General features: G+C 36.4%; 1 protein-coding gene and 1 long non-coding RNA gene across 4 annotated transcripts; one reads left to right on the top strand and one right to left on the bottom strand.

Moving 5' to 3' along the window:
• On the bottom strand, window positions 2953–6217 carry LOC18777396. Its single transcript, XR_002271563.1, has 2 exons — window positions 4846–6217; window positions 2953–3760 (listed from the first exon to the last, which is right to left on the bottom strand). It is a non-coding gene; the product is annotated as an uncharacterized LOC18777396 (long non-coding RNA).
• On the top strand, window positions 12136–20342 carry LOC18777453 (tobamovirus multiplication protein 2A). Of its 3 annotated transcripts, none has more exons than XM_007209385.2 (7): window positions 12136–12310; window positions 12828–13142; window positions 17624–17723; window positions 17935–18015; window positions 18104–18208; window positions 19431–19643; window positions 19875–20342. In XM_007209385.2, exons 2-7 carry the CDS (start codon window positions 12904–12906, stop codon window positions 19980–19982), a joined length of 846 nt encoding a protein of 281 aa, XP_007209447.1. In that variant the 5' UTR covers window positions 12136–12310; window positions 12828–12903; the 3' UTR covers window positions 19983–20342. The 3 variants fall into 3 exon arrangements, with proteins under 3 accessions (XP_007209447.1, XP_020419663.1, XP_007209448.1); XM_020564074.1 differs by having other exon boundaries at window positions 12168–12310; window positions 12883–13142; XM_007209386.2 differs by having other exon boundaries at window positions 12168–12310; window positions 12824–13142.

The following is a 23268-nucleotide window of genomic DNA, read 5'->3' as shown; positions in this document are numbered from 1 at the left end:
CGCCCTAGAATTAGAACTAGCCTTGGGTTTCTGCCTCTTGGGCTCGAGCCGTTTGGGCAGGAGAATTGGAGGCTTCTCGAGGCGGCGGCTCCAAATTGGGTTGTTGAGGTGGAGGAGGAGGACTGTGGGTCTTGCTGTACATGATGCTGCTGGGGCTCTTGGAAGATGAGCAGAGTTGGGTCGCTGAGAGACGGAGCGATTTTGAATGAGAAATCATGGTCTTCAATTATGGGTTGGAGTATGGTGTGGATGAGAGAGCAGAGGAAGGTGAGAAAGACCAGAAGGATGGCTATTATTGTTGGACTCATTCTAGCTTTCTGTTTCTCTAACTCTCTCACTCAATCGTACACAACAACATGTTGTAACACATATCACCATCAGCATCAATCTACCAAAATCCTACAGGTGTTTGAATAAATGCGTGAGAGAGCTAGCTAGCTAGCCAAGCTGAACTGGTACAGAAAGAGTGGGTTTTTGGGGATTGCAGCAAAAAACCCAATTGAGCACTTGACCCAGAGAAAACAAAGACACGGAGAGGTTCCCGTTTGCTCTGTTATAATTGCTATTGTTTGAAAGCGAATCGTGCTGATAACGTGTTATAAATCTAGAAGAAATTGTAGAGAGAATTGAGGTATAGAGAAAGAATAGAAATCTGATCTTCTCATTGAATGTTTGTTCTATCTCTTAGTGTTCTCGATCTCTTATTACAAAGGAAGGGTGTGAACCCTTTTGTAGGCAAAGCCTCTTCCAACATATGGGGCTCCACCTTATATATTTACAACAATTTGGACTTTATCTCCTAATATTATTTTATTTTAACTTAGTTTCCTTGTGGTGATTGGGTAGCTAGATTTTAGGAGGTATTTAAGCTCCTTCTCACAGTAATTTTGGGACTTCTTTTTGGCTCTTCAACATGGAGAGCAATTGCTAGGATTTTGGAGTTTTTGCAACTTTAAGGTGTTTTCATTCTTTTTCTTCTTAATGATATTTTCCATGATTTCAGTTATGAATATGCATAACTAATTTCATTTTGCTAGGGTGAAGCCTTGAATCTTAGCAGGAATATGTAATTTTTATTTAATTGCTTATGATTGAGTGCATGCATACTTTGAATTGTTAATCACTGTTTTAAACTATCTAATTGTCTTAACGCCTAATCACCATTAGGATCTTTAGAAAAGTAACTGGATGCAATTTTGGTCGGAAGGTTCCCTGGAATTGACGCTGACTTCTTGTGATTAATAATTTTAATTTCACTTAAGATGAACACCACGTCTTAAGGGTTGCATGGTTTTTCAAAAGGTTTTCACAAAACTTAATGAGTCTTTCATGTTCAGATTTGATTCGAACGTCCGGACGGGTGCATGTTGGATATACGTTCTATATTGGAGGTTCCAAGTAGAATATAAATTAGGAAAACCTAACTTCCAAAGTGGCATGTGCAAATCATAAGTAATTGGTTAAAATGCATAGGATTGCTAGGTGATGGTGAAACCCTAGTGCTTTTATCAATTGGTATTTAAAACTCTTCCTTCAATCGTATTTGTTTTTGTTTAAAATTTGTTTTCAGTATCACACAATTTTATAATCATCTTTCTCAACTTTTAATTTTAGGTAGTTAATTGGAAATTGTTTTTACATAAATTGCTAGATAGTTCTTGAAGAGAATGACCTTGCATGAACATCTATACTACAATGCAAGTATTTTATATGATTTTAACCCTATTTACACAGTTACTAAAAATCCTATCATATAGCAATCAAGTTCACAATTGTATGGAGTTGGTTGAATCCCGTGAAACCCAGTGGAACCCATGCAGAACAAAAGCTGTAGATTACTTGCCCGGTAGTGCACGTATTAGAGCCACCACACCAGAATTTTTAAAGTCTTTTAAAATCATCTAAAATCCTAATTGACTGACTTCAAAAACTCACAAGTAACCTGTGACCTGTCCCATCTCCTATTACAGTCCCAGCCACCATAGCTGTCCAACCAGCCAGCATGAGCCCATGGAGATCGGCCCACCACCCTCGATTTCCCCTGCTCATCCCCCTCCTCCGCTCGGTCTTCCTACGGTCCACATTGCTATTGAGGAAACATTTTTTAATACTAATTTGATGGAATGGATATAATTTAGTAAGAGAGCCAAATAGACAAGACAGAGTTTAGTATTTAATAAAGTCTGGTTAGGATTTCACTATCCTTGCAAATTGCAATGGACACCCACTAAACACAGACACACACCACCACTGGCCATTTTTTTCTGCACAGAATCTCAACCCTAAATCATTGACAAATTTTTTGCTCTTCTTCTCAAATCCTTTGTTACACAGAAAAGTAAAAACAATTGAATCTCCAAATACCTTCGCTGACTCATAAAGTAATAATATGGCTATGTATTTTGACATACGTACGTCTAATTATATATAAGTTTTAGTAACGTATATACAGTTGTTGACGTACGTCACAATTTTATATTTTACATGAATATAGAAATGACAATAATTTTGCAAATGCAGTTCTTGGGTGCGTTTTATTTGTATAAAATTGTACAAGTGTACATATATTGGCAAAGTATAAAGATAGGTTTTGCTTTTTAATCTTTTTGTGCTCAGAGTGAACAAGTTAGGTGAGAAAGGAATGCCAAAGTAACGTGGAAATCCTAGAGCATAGACTATGAAATAATTGGGGGAGAATTTAAATTTGTCAAATGAATCTTTGATTCATATATTAAACAAGACTAATCATCGCCAAGTATCACTTATTTTCTGGTGTTTATAAGATGCCCATAATTTCACTCCTCTAAGGGTCCGTCTGGTAAACTGTTTTTAAATCATTTTCACAAAATATTTTTGAAAAATAAAAACGAATTTATACTTCTAAGATCCGAGAATGCGTCAGTTAATTTAATTCAAAAAAGTTTTCAAGAACGAAACGAGAAAAAAAAAAATGTCCATCCAATTTCCCCAAAATGTCTATTAAGTCAAGATGTGAGTTTCTATCACAAATGGTTAATATAACACAAAATATCCATACTTGAAGAACCAACCAACTCCATCTTCTTAACTGTGGAAGTCGAATCTCTCTTCCTCCATTAATATTTAAAAAGAAAACAAAAAAGAGAAACCAAATGCAGAGACGTACCAACACAAACTCTCTACGTACACAGAAAGAAAAAAAAGACACCACTTATATAACTTATAAGCTTGCACACGATCTAACGCATGGATCCATCCATCCAGTAGTGATTGGCTTACTAATTATGGCGGTTGCAAGACCTATCGGTGAGGTCCTTGCAACCTGGTGGGATGTTTTTGTTTTCCCGACCATGGCAGGGATCGTCCTTACCAAATCGGTTGCAGGACGCAGAGCTTCCCCTTTCTCTTGATGTATCGGTGGGGTGGTAGGAACCGCCATCCGCGAGGAGCCTTATGCTGAATTCCGAGCCCAACATGAACTCCAAGTCAAAGTCCAACTCGGAGTATGCAATACGACATGCCGTGCCGGTGAGACCGTTACACCTCGAAGAAGAGAAGTAGCCGCCGCGGCTGACAATGCTACCGTTGATGTTAATGCAATGACTTGTGGTGGTCAGCAGGGTCATGACCATCATCACCTTCATAGCTGACAGAGCTGTTCCTGAGTCACTCCTGTTTTTTTTTCTTCTTCTTGTGCTGCACATCTCTTTCTAACACACAAATTACAGGTTGACACGTGTATAACATTATTTACGTACTGGTGGAAGAAAAATATAAATTCCTGTGCAGAAAGAGCCAAAACAGTTATTGTTTGTATAGATCAGCACAAGATTCTCGACTAGTCAGTATCGATTCAATACAAGACCAATAGTGGTGCACTAGCTACACCTGCGGTCCCTTCGTTTGTGTTTTTCTAAAGAAAAATTACTAACTTCATTTTTCTTTTTGTTTTTTATTAATTTGCTTTTTATTTGTTTATAAATTTTAGATCTTTCCAAAGGACTTACAATTATTGCTGATGATTACGGCATCAATCTTATCTAGTGATAATTAATTAGGATAAACATTGATAATTAATTAGGATAAACATTTTATGTACAACAAATTATGGAGGATTCCAAGTAATTTGTAAATTTCATTTGAGTGGGGTGTGTATGTATATATATTTGTAAATTATCACAAACTAGAGGGTTCCAACAAAAAAAAAAATAGATGGTGGAGTGACTTTAGCAGTTTTTTTTTAGGGTGGGGGGGAGTTTGGTGTGGTCTATATAACTCCATCTATAATAATTTAGTGTTTAAATACCGAAATGATCTCTTTGTTGTACTCATTTAGCTAATTTAGTATGTGTATTTTTAATTTAAACGCTTTTTCTTAACATGAGATCATGGTCCGCAAGTCAAGGTTCTTTTAGTTAGATAGACCACATTGGCAATTTAATCGCTATTATAATTAATTAGAATACTCTATTTGTTTAAAATATTACATTTATGTTAAGAAATAATAAAAATGGTTATACAATAAAATATAAAAACTTAGGGGTTGTGTAGCCAATTAGGATTTTAGAGGATAATCTTTTCTATGAAGCAAACAATGTACAAAAACTAGTATAAACAATGTTATGTGTTGATAAAGAAAATTCTTTAACTTCTCTTAGCACTTTTTCTCAGGAAAATTAGAAGTCTACAAAAACTGGTGTAGGAATTTTACCAAGTATAAATCCTGAACCCAACCTAAACCCTAATAACAAGCAAAACTCGTATACTAATCACAAGAAAATTATCATCAAGAAACAATAAAATCATGGAAAAAGAAAAAGAAAATCCAACAAGTACAATTGATTTGAAGTGAAAAAGAATGAGTACCTTGAAAAGGGACGGATCTAGAAATCTTATCTCATAGCATCATAGTGTAAAAGTTCAATTTTTTATTTTTTTTATTTTTGGGGTTCTGAAGTCGGTAATGGAGGAGCTGGGCTTAAAAGTTTGGTGGGGGAGAGGGCTCCAAAAGGCCAAGCCCGGCCAGAGCATTTGCAACCAAGTTCACAACTGTATGGAGTTGATTGAAGCTAGTGAAACCCAGTGGACCCCATGGAGAACAAAAGCTGTAGCTTACTTGTCCGGTAGTGTATGTATTTTAGAACCACACCAGAATTTTTAAAGTCTTTTAAAATCATCTAAAATCCTAATTGACTTGACTTCAAAAACTCACAAGTGACCTGTCCCATCTCCTGTTACAGTCACCACCCCAACCACCATAGCTGTCCGAGCTGCCACCATGAGGCCATGGAGATCGGCCCACCACCCTCGATTTCCCCTGCTCGTCCCCCTCCTCCGCTGGGTCTTCCTACGGTCCACATTGCTATTAAGGAAACATTTTTTAATAGTAATTTGATGGAATGGACAAAACAGAGTTTAGTATTTAACCCACAATTTAATGAAGTCTAGTTAGGATTTCAATATCCTTGCAAATTGCAATGCATACCCACTAAACACAGACACACACCACCAGTGGCCATTTTTTTAATCTTAAATCATTGAGAAATTATTTGGTCTTCTTCACAAATCCTTTGTTACACAGAAAAGTAAAAACAATTGAATCTCCAAATCATAAACATGAACACAAGACAAGATAATCTCAATACACACTTACAACAATTTCATTGATACAGTTAACACACCATATCAATTGAACCTTTATTCTGTACTTACTACTTGCAACCACCAAACCTAGCACACACAAGTTGCACCCAAATTTGGCACAAGATGAAATTACGTCGTTTGGGTCGTCAATTGCGGTAGCACTCGCGATTGTACCTTGTCTGATCGCAATTGGGCGCCGGGGGATTTCTGTTGGAGCCGGGATGGCAAGGAGGGAAACCCCTCCGATCACACGACGCCGCTTTGCTGGGATCTAGTGCCGGTCTGGTTACACTTGGATGTCCGGCCAAGATCCTTCTGCTGATTTCCGAGTCCATCAGGAACTCCATGCCGTCCAAGTCGCTGTTTGCAATGAGGCATGATGGGTCGCTGAGGCCGTCGCACCACGTGTCCCTGCCGCCGCTGCTGTTGTTGTTGATGCCGTGAGTTGTGGTCAACAGGGTCAACGCCACCATCGCTAACAGAGCTGCTGATGAACAGTGACCCATTTGTACTGTGCCAGTTGCTTTTCTTTTTTGCTCTTTTGAAAGGTTCTGCTGCACTCATCAATTTAAGGAAGGATCATGGGTGTGGGTGATTGAGGAGGACCAAGTTGTTATTGGGGTGTGGACCCGTTTGATATTTTAGAAGATAATTAGGATTTGGGATAATCCAATTACTTGGAAGTTGGATCCACCTCATATTTTATTTTATTTCACACCATTTTTCTAAATAGTAGAGGTCAACCCTACCAACCGTTTGATATCTTAGAAGATAATTAGCAATAATTGTTTTGGTCCCTCAATTCTACTTTCACTAGCATAGTTGATTCTATCCTCATAGCAGTTATATTTTTTGTCACGCCCTGAAATTAAGCACGTAATATGTTTATATTTATATATGTTTTTAATAATATATTCCTTAGTTAGAGACACGATATAGCATAATCATGGATATTCAATTAATTAATATTAATTATAAGATTTTTTTTTCTTTTTATTGAGTATTTTTTGTTGTGTTTAATGTTTAATTTAGCTTGGATGCCTGATCACCATCTACGTTGAATTAGTGTGATGCAAGTTAGAATAGATGCCATACTTAACTTGAGTTTTGCTTATTGCAATTGATACCATGAATGACTAATTGTAGATGCCATGCAATTAGGTTTTGTGTGATCGCTACATAATTTTCATAGAACTTAATGGGTATTTATGTGTAGAATTCATCTAGATGTCCTAGAGGATTGCATGTAAAAACCAAATGCCATGGCCATTGAATAGTTTAGGGAAATTGATCATCAATAAGGGAAATTACTTGGAATTGGTATGCTTATTGATGGGGTAGTGTTGGTTAAGGTGAAATTGAATGGTCTAGTGTCTTTCTCTCTTGGTTTTCTTATTTCTCTTGTGTTGTGCCTTTTTTTCTTTAATTTTTAATTGATTTCTTTAATTTTAGTTTCTCAATTTACAATTAGTTTCTTTAATTTCTCAATTACAAATTTAAAACAATTTCACCCATTAAAGTTTCTCAATTTACAATTAGTTTTAGTTTAATTGGTAGGAATATTAAGAATTAAATCAATCTCTATGGTGCTTACTTAGCTATACTATCTTTTGATTCATATACTTGCGAGCATTAAAGTTTGATTAATTTGGTAAACTTGAATTTCGCAACACCATGCCATATTGACAACACAATGTTACAATGTTAAAACCAAACATCAGAACACTACGTTTTCAATAGAAAGTAAGGCGTTTTAGTTAATAAACAATTTGTTGAAAACATTGCGGAAACAAAAAATCATATGATAAGTTAAAATAATTGAAACTTAATTTTCATTTAATACGAGTCACATCGCAATGAGATCATAGTTACACAATGTTGAAGAAAAATATGATCCTCCCAACATAATTTCACCACCACTAATTAAATAATGAGATTTTATTATTTTAGGTTCGACCCATTCGAGACGTAGTGTCTCTTAATTACAATCCCTTACTTCAAGAGAACACCCTTTGATTCCATCACAAAGAAACAGAACGTGTGTCTTTGGTTTTGCAGTTGCCCCTAAGTCTAATCTCAGGGTGCCTACGTATCCCCTAAGTCGAACCTCAAGCCACTCGTAGTTCAAAGATTCACAATGAATAAATGATTCATCGCAAAAAGAGGAATTTGAACAAATTTGAGTGAGTAGTGTTTGAGTGAATTTGGCTGATTGAACTAGGGATTTGATATGGAATTGTGTTTGGGATGGTTGCATCTAGATAGAATCTCTAGATTGCCTACGTATCCTCTTAAAGGGATCAAACCAACGTAGTTCGGAATTGATTTGCATAAAGGTAGACATTTGATTTATGGGAACTTGGTTGATGTAACTAGTGATTCAAATTTGGTTGCGGTTGCATCTATTGAGATGCTAGACTGCCTACGTACCCTTAATGGAATCAAACCGACGTAATTCCAAAGTTTGAAAATTAATGGGTAAGTGTGGCCCACTAATTGAGAATATGTGTCTTTAAGACAATTTGGAGATTTTCATAGGTAGATGACCTATGAAAAAAATTAGAAATTAATGGGTAAATGTGGCCCAATAATTTAGAATTTGTGTCTTTTAGACAATTTGGGGATTTTCATAGGTAGATGACCTATGAGAAAAATTGAAAATTAATGGGTAAGTGTGGCCTACTAATTCAGAATTTGTGTTTGAGATATTTGAATTTAATCTCATTCGAATTTTCATGGGTAGATGACCCATGGGAACAATTGGATGGTTTTGTACCATTTTTCCTTTTTGTCAATGACCAAGAAAAATAATGAGCAATTTTGATTAACCCACTAATTTTCTAAAATTGACATTATTTGTAATTGGGCCCAAATATGGCTATGAGGATTGTTGAATTAATCCATTAACCATATGATAGGAAATCGGAAATCTAGGCCTCTGTAAATTTAATGGGTAATTATTTGGCCACCCACTAAATATATTGGGCTTTTAAGAATTAAAGGGTATATAACCTAATAATCTGACTATGAGCCCTTTAACATATATATATTTTTTATTGATGGTCTGTGCTCATTTGGTTTATCAAAAACCAATCACAATTGAACTAGGACTTCAGAGATAGAGACTGTGAAGGACTTGTAATTTTTGACTTGGAGAAGAGTTACGCTACTGCCAAGTTACTTCTGCTCTCTCTCAAATTGCTAAACTTGTGAAAGCTTAGCTCCCATGCCACAAGCTCCTCAAGCCAAGTCACTTATCAATTCGTTATGTTCATGTGGCTTTCAGTGAAAAGAGCCTAAGAGTGTTTTTCTAAAGTTTATGCAAATTTTTCAAAAACTCTTTTGGGAGCCTGGTTCTTGAACTCAGATACTTGAGGAATTTTGTTTGTCTTCCTCTTACAGCAGCCCAAGCCCATTCGTCAGGCTGCTAGAACAAAAAGACCCCTACAAATTGTTGTTGTTTGGATGCGTTCTTACTATGTGAATTTCTCTTTTGCATCTTTGAATGTTTTTTGTTTGGCTGTGTTTTGGACATTAGTGTTTAGTTTTCATATTCAAAGCCCAGGTTGGTAAGGTAAGAGGAGGGGGTGGCGTGAGTCTAGGCTGAGAAGTAGTGAGGGTTAAAAAATATCACCAGCATCACATGTGATCAATTTTTACAAAAAAACAAACAGAGTTGACGAAAAGGACGAGTGTGGTAACACGATATCTAATTGAACGATGACCATAATAATTTTTGGAGTTGAGGAATGAAAAGTAAAGTCGGGTCTTAGTTCAAGGACCATTGCTACATTTTAGCCAATAAAATTATTTGAAGAATCACTCAATAGAAATAAATTATATATATACACAAAGAACTTCAATTAAGTGATTCCTCAAATACTTATTTGAAGAACACCCTTGCAGGCAGGGGCGGACCAAGCTAATGACTAGTGTGGGTAGCTCCCACACTTTAAAAAAAAAGCCATAATCTTAACTATGTTGTGGTTTCTTCAAGGTTTTTAAACTTTTGGACCCTTGTATCTCACATGAAGATAATGATACCCTCTCAAGTCCTATCTTTGACTTGGAGATTGACCAAACTCTGAGGCATATAGGTCCTCTGAAAGCTCTTGACCCTGATGGCATACATGCTACTTTCCATCAAAACTGTTGGGAAGAAACTAAGCCTGTCATTAAAGCCTTAATCCAAGATTTCTTTGCCAATCAACAGTCTCTCAAGCCTTTAAACCATACAAATATTGTTCTTATTCCTAAAGTTAACTCTCATGAGTGGGTCCACCAATTTAGACCTAGTAGTTTGTGCAATGTTTCCTATAAAATAATTGCAAAAATCATCATCAATCATATTAAACCTTTATTATATAAATAAATCTCTAAAAATCATGGTTCTTTTGCTCATGGCAGATCAAATTTTGATAACATCCTTATAGCTTATGAGTTATTTAATGACTTTAAACGTAAGAAAGATTCCATTGGAACTATGGCTCTTGAGATTGATCTTGAGAAAGCATATGATATGCTTGACCAGAATTATATTCAAGCTTGCTTACAAAAAATGGGTTTTGCTAATGATATGCCTCTGGCCTACAAATTAATTTCCATAAGTCCACCCTTTACTTTTCTCCTCGAGTTACTAATATTAGTAATGTCCTCCAAGTTCAACATATCTATTATAGGTAGGTACTTGGGGTTTCAACATATCTACTATGAGTGCCTTGCTTTGAGGGATGGTTTAGCTCATGTACTTCATCATGGTTGGCGCAATACCATAATTGAATATGACTCTGAACTGGTCATTGATGATGTCAACAAGAAATGCTCTGCCCGTGGAGTATTTTGTAGCTTCTCCAAGATGTACCTGACTCTATTAGCAACATATTGTCCGCTTTGGTCCTCCTTTCAAGGTTTTGTTCTTGGGCTCAAGATAATGTTATCTTGCCCAAAAGGCCTCTTGCTAGGAAGAGAAGTGTTCACACATATAAGGCACTTTACCTTTCCCTCCCCGAGTAATGTGAGATTGCTCATTAGTTTTGCTTTCCAAGCTCACAGGTCTTACAATCCACCCCCTTTGAATTTTTGCCCAATTCTTGCCCCTACTTAAAAAAATATATTCAATCCAAGCCTTTGCATAATCCAAGCCCACCCCACGCATTGTATTTTAATAATTTGAACAGTCTATTTTTTGGATATTCCCTCAAAGATCATCTCTATAAAAAATTACTTGAATATGAAACCATTTGACAACTCAATTAGATGGTTGTTATTATAGTCTTTTCTTAAAGCACTATATTCGTCTATTTTGTTGCTCTCAATTAGATGCCTTAATGATTTTTAATTTGCATGATTTTTTATAATTCTAATCTATAAATGGAGATTTGAAAATAGTTGGTTTGGATTGTGGAAAAAAAATCTATTAATAAAAAAAAAAACTCTTGCCATTGCCACGCTAGTATCCATAAAGAATTTCTTGACAGAACTTATGAAACAGCATAAGGTGTGAAATTTGATTGAAAGCAAAGGGACAAAACAGTAATTAAGTTGATAAATAATGTGCAGCGTACAGAATACCACGTTGGTACTGAAAATAAAATAAAAAACAGGTATTTTATTTATAAGAAATAACAAGCAAGTGTATAGTGGTAGGTACGAACCAAATCGAATAAAAAAACTTGACCAATATTGTTTTGACTTGTAGTTGATGTCTTGATCCACGACCGTTAGATATTATTGTTGAGTTTGTAGTGCAACTCCACAGATTCTTCTACAAGTTTTTTTAACTTCTAAGTCGGAATGTGTTGTGAGACATGAACATATTTAATTTTAATACAGCGAAAGCATTGGAGGCCACAACTTTTTCGCACACATTACACTTTCCCTGCATACATTTGATTAAAATATCGGGTTCTATTTAAGTCATTTAAGCATTTTCAACCGACATATCAATATATTTGATGATGTGGATGATGTGGAATAAAGTGCGATGTAAAATATTGAATTTAAAGATAAAATCACTTTAAATTTTAAAAGGTAATATAAAATTTGATCATAATTTTAAGAAGTACTGAATTGAGACAATCAAGTTTGTTTGAATTCAACTATAAGAACACGAATTTAGTCCTTAACTACATTACAGAAGTCGAGATTAAAATTACATAACAAGTCTTATTAAACAAACGTATTATTAAAGAAGACTTTAAAATTATCAATTGTAAAATTACAGTTTAATTTTTGCATTATAAATTTTTTTGTTCTGTTGACTTGTAAGTCTAAACTGTTTTTCTCTTTTTTGTTTTTTTCTTTTCCCAAAAGTGAACAGACATGGCAAATCAGAACGATTGTGGACAGAGACCGGTTAAACGATGTCGTATGCAGCACGGCATTTTCTCTCTGAAAACTCATAGCTACTAGATTTGACCAGACTATCCTTAAGCATATCGCAAGTATATGCATAAATAGAAATGCATAAACAAGGTCATTAACGTCATTCCAAAATAGTAAACGGTGACAAAGCAAAAACGGGGAGGGGGACAAATCAAAAATGCCAAGCTGGCAATTAGACAAAAGGCAAAAAATACAGGTGCTCCTCTCCTTTTCGCTTCGTCTCTGTTCCTCTTCCTCTATCCGAATTTAGAATCCGAGAAAGCTCGAAAATCCGATTAGCTCTCGTAATCATCCGCGCTAATCTGTAAGCCTAATTCGAATTTTGCTAATCTTCCGATCTATGCTAGATTTTATAAATCTGATATTGCATTTAGCTTCATCGATTGTATTTTCAGTGTGTGTTGTTTGGAAAATCATAGTTGATTAGGTTAGGAAATTGAGGTAGTTGAGTTTTCTAGGAGACTTGAATGATTGCTGAGAAAGTTGAGGGAAAATTGAAATATGGGTCTCATTTCAGATTTGCTATTGGTAAAAAAGAATTAGAAGTCAACCAAGCCAAAATTTTCCATAAGCTTCAGCTGAATTCAGGGCGGGGGTTGGTTTTTATAGATAAAAAAAAAATAAAAATCCTTTATTTACGACCCTGATCTTCGACAATTATTGATGTCGAATAAAAGGTTTGAGTACACTTCCCAGCAACCAAACAGAGCTTAATACGTCAATTACCAGATTAGTTGCAAACTTCTGAAAGTTAGTAGCCAGAATTGTATGTTTGTGTTATTGATCTTGGGGGCTAAATGTGGGTCTTTTGTTGAAGGTAGTGGGCTAATTGATGAAATAGAAGAGACCCATTTGATTTGAATTTGGAAATTGAAGGGTCCAAGAACTTTGTTGAAGATGGCCTGCAGAGGGTGCTGGGAGTGCGTATTGAAGCTATTGAACTTTGTTCTGACCCTTGTGGGGCTGGCCATGGTGGGTTATGGGATCTACCTGCTGGTTGAATACCTGAAAGCTGCTGACACAGTTGCCATGTCTTCGCTTGTGGGTGACAATCAAGCTTTGATACAGCTCAGCCGACCTATGCTCATGACTGTGTCTCTTTCATCTAATATCGTGGATAATTTGCCAAAAGCTTGGTATGCCTACTACCTAATTGATTAAACTTCTTTTTCAGTTTTTTGAGTTATAGCTAGTTAATCTTTTGTTTTATTACAATTGGGGGTATCTGTTGTTTATTTTGATTTTAGATATGGTTTAAACAAGATGACAACGATGATTATGACAGACTTATCTTCTTACAGTTGATATCACATAGTTGTTATTATTTATTTCAAATTAGATATCGTAGACTGTATGTAAGTTTAGAGACATAGAAAGATGATATAACATGATTGAAAACCTTAGGAATGAAATCATTTTCCTCCCTATTTTTTTTTAATCCAACTGGAGATTTCTCTTAATTAACTAGTCTGTTATCTTAGTTAACAGTTTGGATGTGAAATGCGTCTATAATTTAGAAACTTAGCTTGACTTTGGTTGTTGCGGAAATTTTTGTTTCTCTGTTTTGAGCGATTTATTCAAATGCATATCAAGAATTGTAGGTCAAAATGAAATACAATATGGTTCCATCCAAAGACTTGGACATTTTGAGTCGCCATCCAAGCACAAGTGCCGTGATTTATAAGAATATTTTTGGCGTAGAAAGTCCCAAATTCAGGATCTTCTGCTGCAGATATTCCTCAGTAACAAATTCATAGGCCGGAGTTCAGTTTTATTGTTTGTTTCTTTGTTTGGTTGAGTAATATTGCCTATCCTAGTGCGTTTATGGACCCACTGGACTAGACGCTTCTCAAACTCAAGCATTTACTTTTTTGGTTAGAGGCTAATGTCTTGGGGCTAACGTAAGACCTGCTCAAGGACTTACCTCTTTAGGTAAATATCTAATGCATTGTCTGACCGGGGAAGATTTTGTGGAACCCCTCCAAGGTATCCCTATTTTGCTGGATCCGAATGGCTACAATGGATGTGCCTGTGTGCTCCTCCAAGTGAATTTTTGCTCATATGCCCTTCATGAAGTGTACAGGAGAAGTTATCTGTAAATATTTTGTGGGCATAAGAAAGCCTAATAGCCCTTTTCTGTGTTGCAGCCTGCACCCAAAGTCTAGGCGCAAGTATGATCATGTGATCCCTGTGCCTAGATATCATGCAGAGGTAGAGCTTCCTACTTCAATTTTGCTCCTGGAATCTAATGTAAGATATCATAGGATACCGTGCCAAGAATCTAGGCACATAAGTCTTCATGTAGAGGATTTGAAATCCCAATAGGGTTGATCACCATGTGATGAAGAGGTGCCTACTCTAGGCGTCAAGACACATAGTGGATCCCTCCTATCTCATCTCTCATTATAAAGGACAGATTCTATCTTGAGAAGTTATGTTGTCGTAACCCTTCCCTAGCTAACCAAATTATTGAGGTAATGATCTTGAAAGGACTTACTCAGTGGTCAAATGGGAGTCTCTCTCTCACGATTAAGAGACTATTTCTGTAATGAGAGTACATTAATAGACAGTCTTGCACTAGTTATTGATAGGAAGTCCTGTACTTAATTGGTTGAGATCACTAGTCTATTTTTTCTTTTTAGTCTGAAGACTAGTCTGTCATATAGGCCAGTTGTACTGAAATTTTCACAAATAATGTCTTCACTCTCTTCACTGGTTGTGATTCATTTATAGTGATGAGCATCTGTGATGTAGGACATGGGTGAATTGAGTATTTATGTAGTTTAGCGGAAGCGAAAACAATGGAAAAACAGAAAATAGGTGGTAAAAGACGCCTTGGCTTCACGCCAAAAGAATTTTGGCTTCACACCCAGGAGTCACCAATCTCTGGAAAGTAAACTTTTCTTAATATATCAAATCTCCATTTTAAAGAACTACATGGGGGGTATTTATAGCAAGCTAAAACCTAGAGACAATAGGATAAAAATCCCTCACTAAAACAGAAATCCTAATCCACCAAGGAACTAAGTAAAATAAACTAGGAAACTTAAATCAAATCCTACTAAAACTCTGGAAACTAAAATCCTAGTGAAATCTGGAAAACTAATAAATCAGGAAACTAACTAATGATGTCCGCATCAATTCCCCCAAGCTGAAAAGATCTCAAATCTGGTGAGATAAAGCTGTAATAACATTCCAAAACGTTGGGATCAATGTGCGGCAGGTCCTCCTTTGTAATCCGAGTACTACGAGAATCTGGTTTAACTTCCACTTGACTGGGAACTTCTGCATCTTCCTTACATTCTTTAAGCATAATGATATGTAGAGCTTTGGTTTTACCTGCTTTGTCTTGCTCCTCTTTGTTTGGTATAGATTGATTCACGAGCTTGGGTTGAAGTGGCTTCATCGTGATCTTCTTTCCTTTATGGATGAATGAACATATATTTTCTTGACCCAAGATGGTAACATTGTAATCATAGATCCATGGTCTTCCCAAGAGAATATGACTCACATCCATATCCACCACATCACACCAAACATGATCTTTGTAAGTTGAAAACTGTATAGGAACGTGACATCGTTGGGTAACGGGGATAGAAGATGTATTGTCAATCCATGCTACTCTGTATGGCACAAGATGCTTCTCGGGTGACAAACCAAGATGTGAAACGGTTAGCGTTGACACCACATTGATACAACTCCCATTATCCATGACCACCTTACACTCTTTATCTCCAGACTTGATGTAAGTGTGGAAAATGGAAGTCCTACGCCAATCCACAGTTTCCTTCCTAGGTTGAGCCAAAGTACACCTTACTACTGCTAATGTTGGATGAGGGACTTCAAAGTCGATTCTACAATCTTCATCAGGTTGTTGGGGTTCATAAATATCTTCCTCGAATTCGCCTTGATTGTCAGCTTGTTCGTTGATGTGTGCACGCAGATTTCTTGTTGCCTCCTTCGTTGGGCATTGGACAGCAAAGTGTCCAAAACCTTGGCATCTGTAACATCTTTGCGTTCCACCACCACGTGTATCAACTAGCACTCCTTTTCCCTTGGCATTTTTTACTAAATTAGTCATAGATGTTGAAGTCGTAGAACTTGGAGTCACAGATGTGTCAACATGAAAATCAGATCTTTGAGAATCAGTTTGCTTGACTACATTGGACGACTTTAAATACTTCTCTAATTCTTGTACCCTCTGAAAAACCCTCTCTAAAGTATTCACAGTACGAGGAATTAATTCCCTTTGAAGCTCTGGACGAAGTCCTGATCTAAACCGAGAAATAGTCATCCTTCGATCTTCCCTTATGTCACATCGCAACATGAATTCCTCAAATTTTGCAATATATTCAGCAACTGGCATGTTGTCTTACGAAGAGTTTGCCACTCATCTAACAAACTCTGTTGATAGGATAATGGTAGATATTTCTGCTTCAACCTTTCTTTCATCTCACCCCAATGGATGATTGGTTCTTCACCAGCTCTCTCTAGCTGTGTTTCAACATTGGTCCAAAACAATCCAGCTTGACCCACCAATTTTATCTTAGCAAATCTCACCCTTCGAGCTTCAGACATGTCGTGCCACTCAAAATAGTGATCTATGGTAGCTAACCAGTCGAGGAGTGCTTTAGGATTTAGCTCACCATCAAAATTAGGAGCGTCAACTTTCACTGATCTCATGACCCTTTCATCAGGGTCTTGGTCATAGCCACGATGAAAATTGTGTCTCTCTGCGTCTCGATCATTCCTTCTATCATGATGTTGTCGCTCACGATTCCTCTCTTCTCCATTCACACTTGCTTCATCATGTTGGTTAGCTGCTTCTAAGTCTGCAAGGCGACTTTCCACGAGTCTGGATCTAGTGTCCGAATCTGCCACTTGCTTTGATAGGTTTTCCATCATCTGAAAAAGACGTTCAAAGTCCATCTCTGGCTCGTCTGTCTTTCCAGGCTTAGTCGGAGCCATCACTTGACACGCGGCGTGAAGAACAAGAAATACTCAAAAATTTTGAACCCAAAGAAAACGAAAACCTGGCTCTGATACCAAATTTGATGTAGGACACGGGTGAATTAGTTTAGCGTAAGCAAAAACAATGGAAAAACAGAATATAGGTGGTAAAAGACGCCTTGGTTTCACGCCAAAAGAGTTTTGGCTTCACACCAAGGAGTCTCCAATCTCTGGAAAGTAAACTTTTCTTAATATCTCAAATCTCCATTTTAAAGAACCACATGGGGGGTATTTATAGCAAACTAAAACCTAGGGACAATAGGATAAAAATCCCTCACTAAAACAGAAATCCTAATCCACCAAGGAATAAACTAGGAAACTTAAATCAAATCCTACTAAAACTCTGGAAACTAAAATCCTAGTGAAATCTGGAAAACTAGAGAATCTAGGAAACTAATAAATCAGGAAACTAACTAATGATGTCCGCATCAATCTGTGGTTCACATCTCCTTTTGTAAAATAAATGAACCTGTAACTTACCCATCCTAGATCTATGCATATTCTTGCATTTTTACTTTTATATAGATATTGAAGAGTCATACCTGTTGAATTCAAGCTACTAATTCTTAATTTTTTTCCCTCCATTAAATGTCACATGCTTTTTCAGGTTCATCTACTTGTTTATTGGAATTGGAGCAATTATATTTGTCATCTCTTGTTTTGGTTGCGTGGCCGCCATGACACGGAATGGCTGCTGCTTGAGTTGTGTATCCTAATTACTCAATATTTTGTCTAAATGGTATATCAGATAATAATGTCATGGTCTTTCAGCTATGTGATATGCCTACAATGGCGTCATACTAAAATAATGCTGAATTACATTCATAGTACATGGTAGCTGATAAATATACTTGATGTACAGTGCATGTGAGTTATACTCTTTTATTTTCAAAAATTGATTTCCTTAAGTCATCATAGTACTCAGTTTTGCTGATCCTTTTGATATTGGTAGAGCTGGGGGGTGCAGCCTTTATATTCTTTGACAAAAGCTGGGAAGCTGTAAGTTCTGTTATTAACTGATGTTTTGAAATTTTAGATGGTAGTGGTATGATTGGCCATCTAATCAGTGTCATAATTTGTTTTCCAGGAAATCCCAACAGATAAAAGTGGAGATTTTGAGATGATATATGCATTTCTGAAAGCTCACTGGGACATTGTTAGATGGGTTGCTCTTGGAGCCGTTGTCTTCGAGGTAACTAAAGTATCCAAAATCTTGTCAGGGTCTCTTCAGTTTCGACATATTTTGGTTTGAGTTTTTGTTCCTTTGGTGGAATTACAATTATATCCTTCAGTCAACTAAAGGAAGATTGCTTTGGCATGACCATCTCTTTTCCCTGGGTTGGAATTATATTTTTAATATATATTTTTAAAATTCCCATATAGATATATAAGGGGGTGGCCATCTTTTAGCTAGCAATGCATCACTGAAAGGAAACTGCCAAACATTATCAAACCTGATGCTTCTGTGGAACTTTACCTCACGGTTGTTTCTCATTGGCTAGAATACTTGAAATGGGTGCTACCATGGGGTTGGTTCTTGCATGGCCTAATGAACATGTAGCATCGGAAGAAACATTTTATGCTTTTGATGTCAGCTTGTACTGGTTTGCTTCTAAGTTGAATTTTATTTTGTTGAATGAATCCATATTTTCCAGTTATCTATTTCATGCGGCTGGATTGACAGTAATCATGATTGATTTTATGATCTTCAAGTATATGCTCAATTGCATGAACCGGGATCTTGCTGTATTTCTGAATGCATTTTCTTCATGGTCTTATTTTGTGTCTACATCATAATGACAGTGATTGAAATGTTTGCATGAGTTTGATTAGTAGTAATTATGATTCATTATATGACTTAAAAGTGTATGTGCAATAGCATGAGCAAGGATCTTATGTATTTCTAAATACAATTTCTTCGTGATATTGTTCCTGTTGGGGAATTCTTTCATTGCATGAAACTGATATGAATCAATTTTTCAATGGCGTTTGCTGCTACTCTAGATAGATCAGTGGATATTTAGTTATCTGTTCTGTAACGTTCTTCTTTTCTTATAGTAAAATTACAGCTCTTATTGAAAAACATTGACAAAACTGTTTGCATAAGAACAAAACCATTGAAATGTTAGTTCTAGAAATGGTGTTATATCAGATATTGCCAGCCAGCTGCTGCTAGTCTTCTGGTTGTAGTTAAAAATTTTTCGTAGACTTGTACATCTTTATCTGATATTGGTTAAGATTTCCTTGTGGTCTGAAAAGTTTTGTACATTATTTGCTTTTTAGCTGCACAAAATCATTGCTAAGACGAGAGTGTTCTTCTGTTGTGATTCTTGAATCTAGTGCAGTGAAAAAAATTGTTTGGTGTTTTCTTGGCCTAAAAGTTTATTTTATAATGTTTCTCCATGGAATTTCAGGCTCTACTTTTCTTGCTAGCTCTTGTGGTTAGGGCAGCAAACAGACCAGCAGAGTATGACAGTGATGATGAGCTCATTGCTCCAAGGCAACAAATTAGACAGCCATTGATCAATAACAGGCCAGCAGTTCCGGCAACTGGTGTACCTGTTGCTGGGGCGAGTGATCAACGACCGAACAGAAATGATGCTTGGAGTACACGCATGAGGGAAAAGGTGAGGCATTCTGGCAAAAAGTTTTCTTAAAGTTAGTATGACATGATGCATAGACAGCCATTTTAGTGATAGTGTAGAGTTATGATCTGCATGTTAGCAGGTTTGCTTTAGATAATTCCATTTTTCATTTATATTTTTATGCTACAATCTCTTCCATAGTTTATGGTTCTAATGCCTGTTATCTTTTTTGTCTGGTGACTTTGGTCACACTGCATATATAACCAAAATCAGTACGGGCTTGATACAGCTGAGTTTACATACAACCCATCTGAGTCAAACAGGTTCCAGCCGGTACCAGCTCAGCCACAAGAAGAAAGGAGCCGATGCAGCATCATGTGATAAAAGATGTGGATTTAACTAAAATTTAAACTTGGGTTTGGTTTCTGAAGACCACTTCTTGGACCGCGTTAGAACTTCAAGCTTTTCAGAGGATCGTCGTTTCCTTTTTGTTGAGTTTGTGTACAACAATTCTTTTCCTTTACTTTTTTGTTTCAGGAGCTTTACTTATTCCCGGCGGAAAGCGTCTTCTCTTAAAATGTATTATCAGTTGGTGTGTAAATTGTACTGCTAGTTAGGGCTTGTTATGGAGTGTATTTTTATGAACCGAGTCACTTGAGACCTTCTGGCAGTTGCAATGATGTGTTTGTTCTATTGGTTATAATTTCTTTTACCTAATTGATCAGCAAATTTCTGGTTCTATGTGTTCGGACCAAGCGCAATGGTTTTCCAATTTCTTTTTCCTTACATTTGTACTGTTTTTCTTTGAAGGATACAAAAATCCCAAGTTTAAACAGTAAAATATACTGAAAATCGCCAGGCCTGCGAGAACTTTCAGTCTGATTGCTCTAGTTCCTAAAGCTTCCCAACCTAGCAGGCCCATGAAATCTGGTGATGCTGGAACTTGGGGTTCTGCTGCAAGCAACCATGATGAGCTGAAATGAGATTGACCCTCTCCTTAATCGATCATTAGTTCCCAACCGTGCGGCGAATGGAATCCTATACGTAAATCAGTTAATAAAAGAATAGAAAAAGCTTTTATTGGGGTGGTCGAATTTCTTCTTATCTTTTAGCGTATGTATCCTATGCATTAATAATTTTTTTTAATTTAAATTTTTTCTAACTTTGAACGTTCTTGTTCTTGATTCCCTCAGGCCTTCTCCAATCTCCAATACAAAACCAAATTTAAACCCAGAGGTTTGGGATAAAAATCAAAGTTTGGGCTTGGGCTTTCTGGTCCATTGGATATGGCCTAATGATGGGCCAAGCTTGTTTATCGAGTCTTATCATATACGACATGTCGTTCTGCCAGATTTTTTAATTTTTTTTGGGGGGTCGAAGTTCTGCCAGATTACGCATGGTACAAACAAGCACCTTCCCCCATACCGAGACAATTTTTACGTCTAGAAGTAAAAAGGGCACACAGTTGTTAAGTGCTTAATTTGTATTGTAGCTTTCTTTGCTTTCTCTGTGGTCCCAAAAATATGGAAAGCGATGGCAAACTTGACTTGTTCTTCTTCTACTTTCTTCTCTCAATCTGACTTTGAGACCGACATTTCATTGGGGTTTTGCTTCTTGTTTTGCGGGGTCTTTTTTGTTTGGGTTTGTTGGTGGATTGGATTGTCACTTTTCATAGTGCTTTTTGGTGGTAGGGGCTGCCCTTAATCAATCGTTTTGACAATTTTGCAGCAAACCTGTCCTATTAAGACTGTCATAATTTTTTATTTTTTATTTTTCCGTTGACAGCTTCCCTCGGCCTCCAAAACCTTGGCCCAAAGTCAAGATGAATTTCTATATCAATCATCAAGAAGAAATATGCTAGCATGAGTCACCTGTGGATACATGAAATATTATCAGCCATTGGTTATTGCGGGACCAACTTGTTCGTGTACCAATTGGTATCTCGGGACGTACACACACATTGCCGAACCTCGTTAAGTTTCTTGATCTTATTTATTTTACTTTAATTTTTACTTATATAGTTAATTGGTTTTAGTTTGATAATCAAAGATGGATTTATATTTCAATTTTCAAGAAGATACTAGCATTAGTCACATTTGTTCACTCGTCAACTATCTATGTGTACGAGATGAACAATGAAAAGCACATACCATTAATCAAACCATCATGCATATATATACACGCGACTGGTGGTAGCACAACTCTTTCAAGAATTACAGTTATCCATGTTTTTGTCTTCATCGCCACTATGATACAAAGAGCTAGTGTCACTTGTATAGGGTAATGCTCCCTAGATCTCCTTTTAATTTTTTATAAAGTTGGCCGCCAAGAAGAAATATCCGTAGAGTTAAGAGACAAGTGGTGTGGAATGACATGGAAAATTCCAATCCGATTCCAATTTGAAGTTACAAATATAAAAAGAGAAGCCATTATGCACATTGGACAACGAAAGGGAAAGATGTCGAATATTGTCTTCTTTTTTTTGGTCTGAGATGTCGAATATTGTCCAGTCATTCAAGTTGTGAAGAAGAAAGAGAAGGATAACAAAAACAATACACAAGTAGGAAGGACGAGGAGCACTGCCATTACTCTGAGGTCTTGTGTCGTCATGTATGTGTCAAAAAAGTCAATGCTGATTCTCAATTCAATTGGACACTATTATTTTACAGAGTTAGGGTTCATTAGGTGAGTGAGGCACAGTTGCAGGGCTAGCGACTTTCTGTTTGTATCTATGTCTAATGCACCAAATTGAGATTTGACAAACTTCGTTGAAACATTTGTTATTAGAAGGGACTGATAGCTACCGTTTCTTTGTATTTTTCCATTTTGGTCCTGTTGAATTTCACCCGCTGTATATTTTCTTCCTGGCTAGCAGTACTTAGAATCGGAGATGTTCCCAGATTGTTCGTTTAATGTTTTTCTTTTTTCCTTTTTCAATCTGTAAGCACGGGTGTTAATCTTAAGGATTACTAATGACACAAAAAAACATAAAAGACTCGACTTGATAATTTCATGAACTTCAAAGACGTTTTGTGATAATCAATTCCTTTAAGTGGTGTTTGGTTGGTGTGAAATTGAATGAGAAAGAGAATGACAATATGAATGGAAAGAGTAATATGTTAGACTTCGTACAAAAAAAAATAAAATGGAAGAAGTGAAAAGAAAGAGTATTCTTTGGTTTTTTTTTTTAAATAAAGAGTATTCTTTGGTTTTTTTTTTTAAATCAAGGGGCGGTGAGATTCCAATCTGGGAGTTCTTCCAAACAGATGTTTCCTAGTTCCTACCTTCGATTTCTACAAGAATAAAGAGAGAAACAACCAATAAACTAAGGATGTGGTGTTCTGAACATAAATAATTTTTAATTATGCTTCCTTTATTTTAACATGAACTTTAGAAGTTAAAAATTAGAACTGATCTGGCAGAAAGAAACTGCATGCGATCGTCTAATAATATACTTATAATAATACTAATTAGCACCTCTAAACGCATCACCCTTCCTTTTTTAAGGACAGTTGGAAGACTCCATGCATGTGAAACAATGTTTCAAGAATCATTAATTTATCTCATCAAATAAAGTTTATAAATTTTTTTTAATGGAGGAAAACTATGACTACGTATTCATCTATTGTGTTTTATAATTTTTTAAAGTAAACTCTGAATATGTACA

Source organism: Prunus persica, chromosome G5 (genome assembly GCF_000346465.2).
Source record: "Prunus persica cultivar Lovell chromosome G5, Prunus_persica_NCBIv2, whole genome shotgun sequence".
Taxonomy (NCBI): domain Eukaryota; kingdom Viridiplantae; phylum Streptophyta; class Magnoliopsida; order Rosales; family Rosaceae; genus Prunus; species Prunus persica.
This window is presented reverse-complemented; position numbering and strand designations above follow the sequence as displayed.

What these genes read in the sequence shown, in the direction of transcription:
- LOC18777453 (XM_007209385.2), top strand. Translation starts at nt 12,904, where the DNA reads ATGGCCTGCAGAGGGTGCTGGGAGTGCGTATTGAAGCTATTGAACTTT. An exon ending in TTGGAGCCGTTGTCTTCGAG is followed by an intron (nt 18,209 to 19,430) that starts GTAACTAAAGTA and finishes ATGGAATTTCAG; the next exon opens with GCTCTACTTTTCTTGCTAGC. An exon ending in GTACACGCATGAGGGAAAAG is followed by an intron (nt 19,644 to 19,874) that starts GTGAGGCATTCT and finishes AACCAAAATCAG; the next exon opens with TACGGGCTTGATACAGCTGA.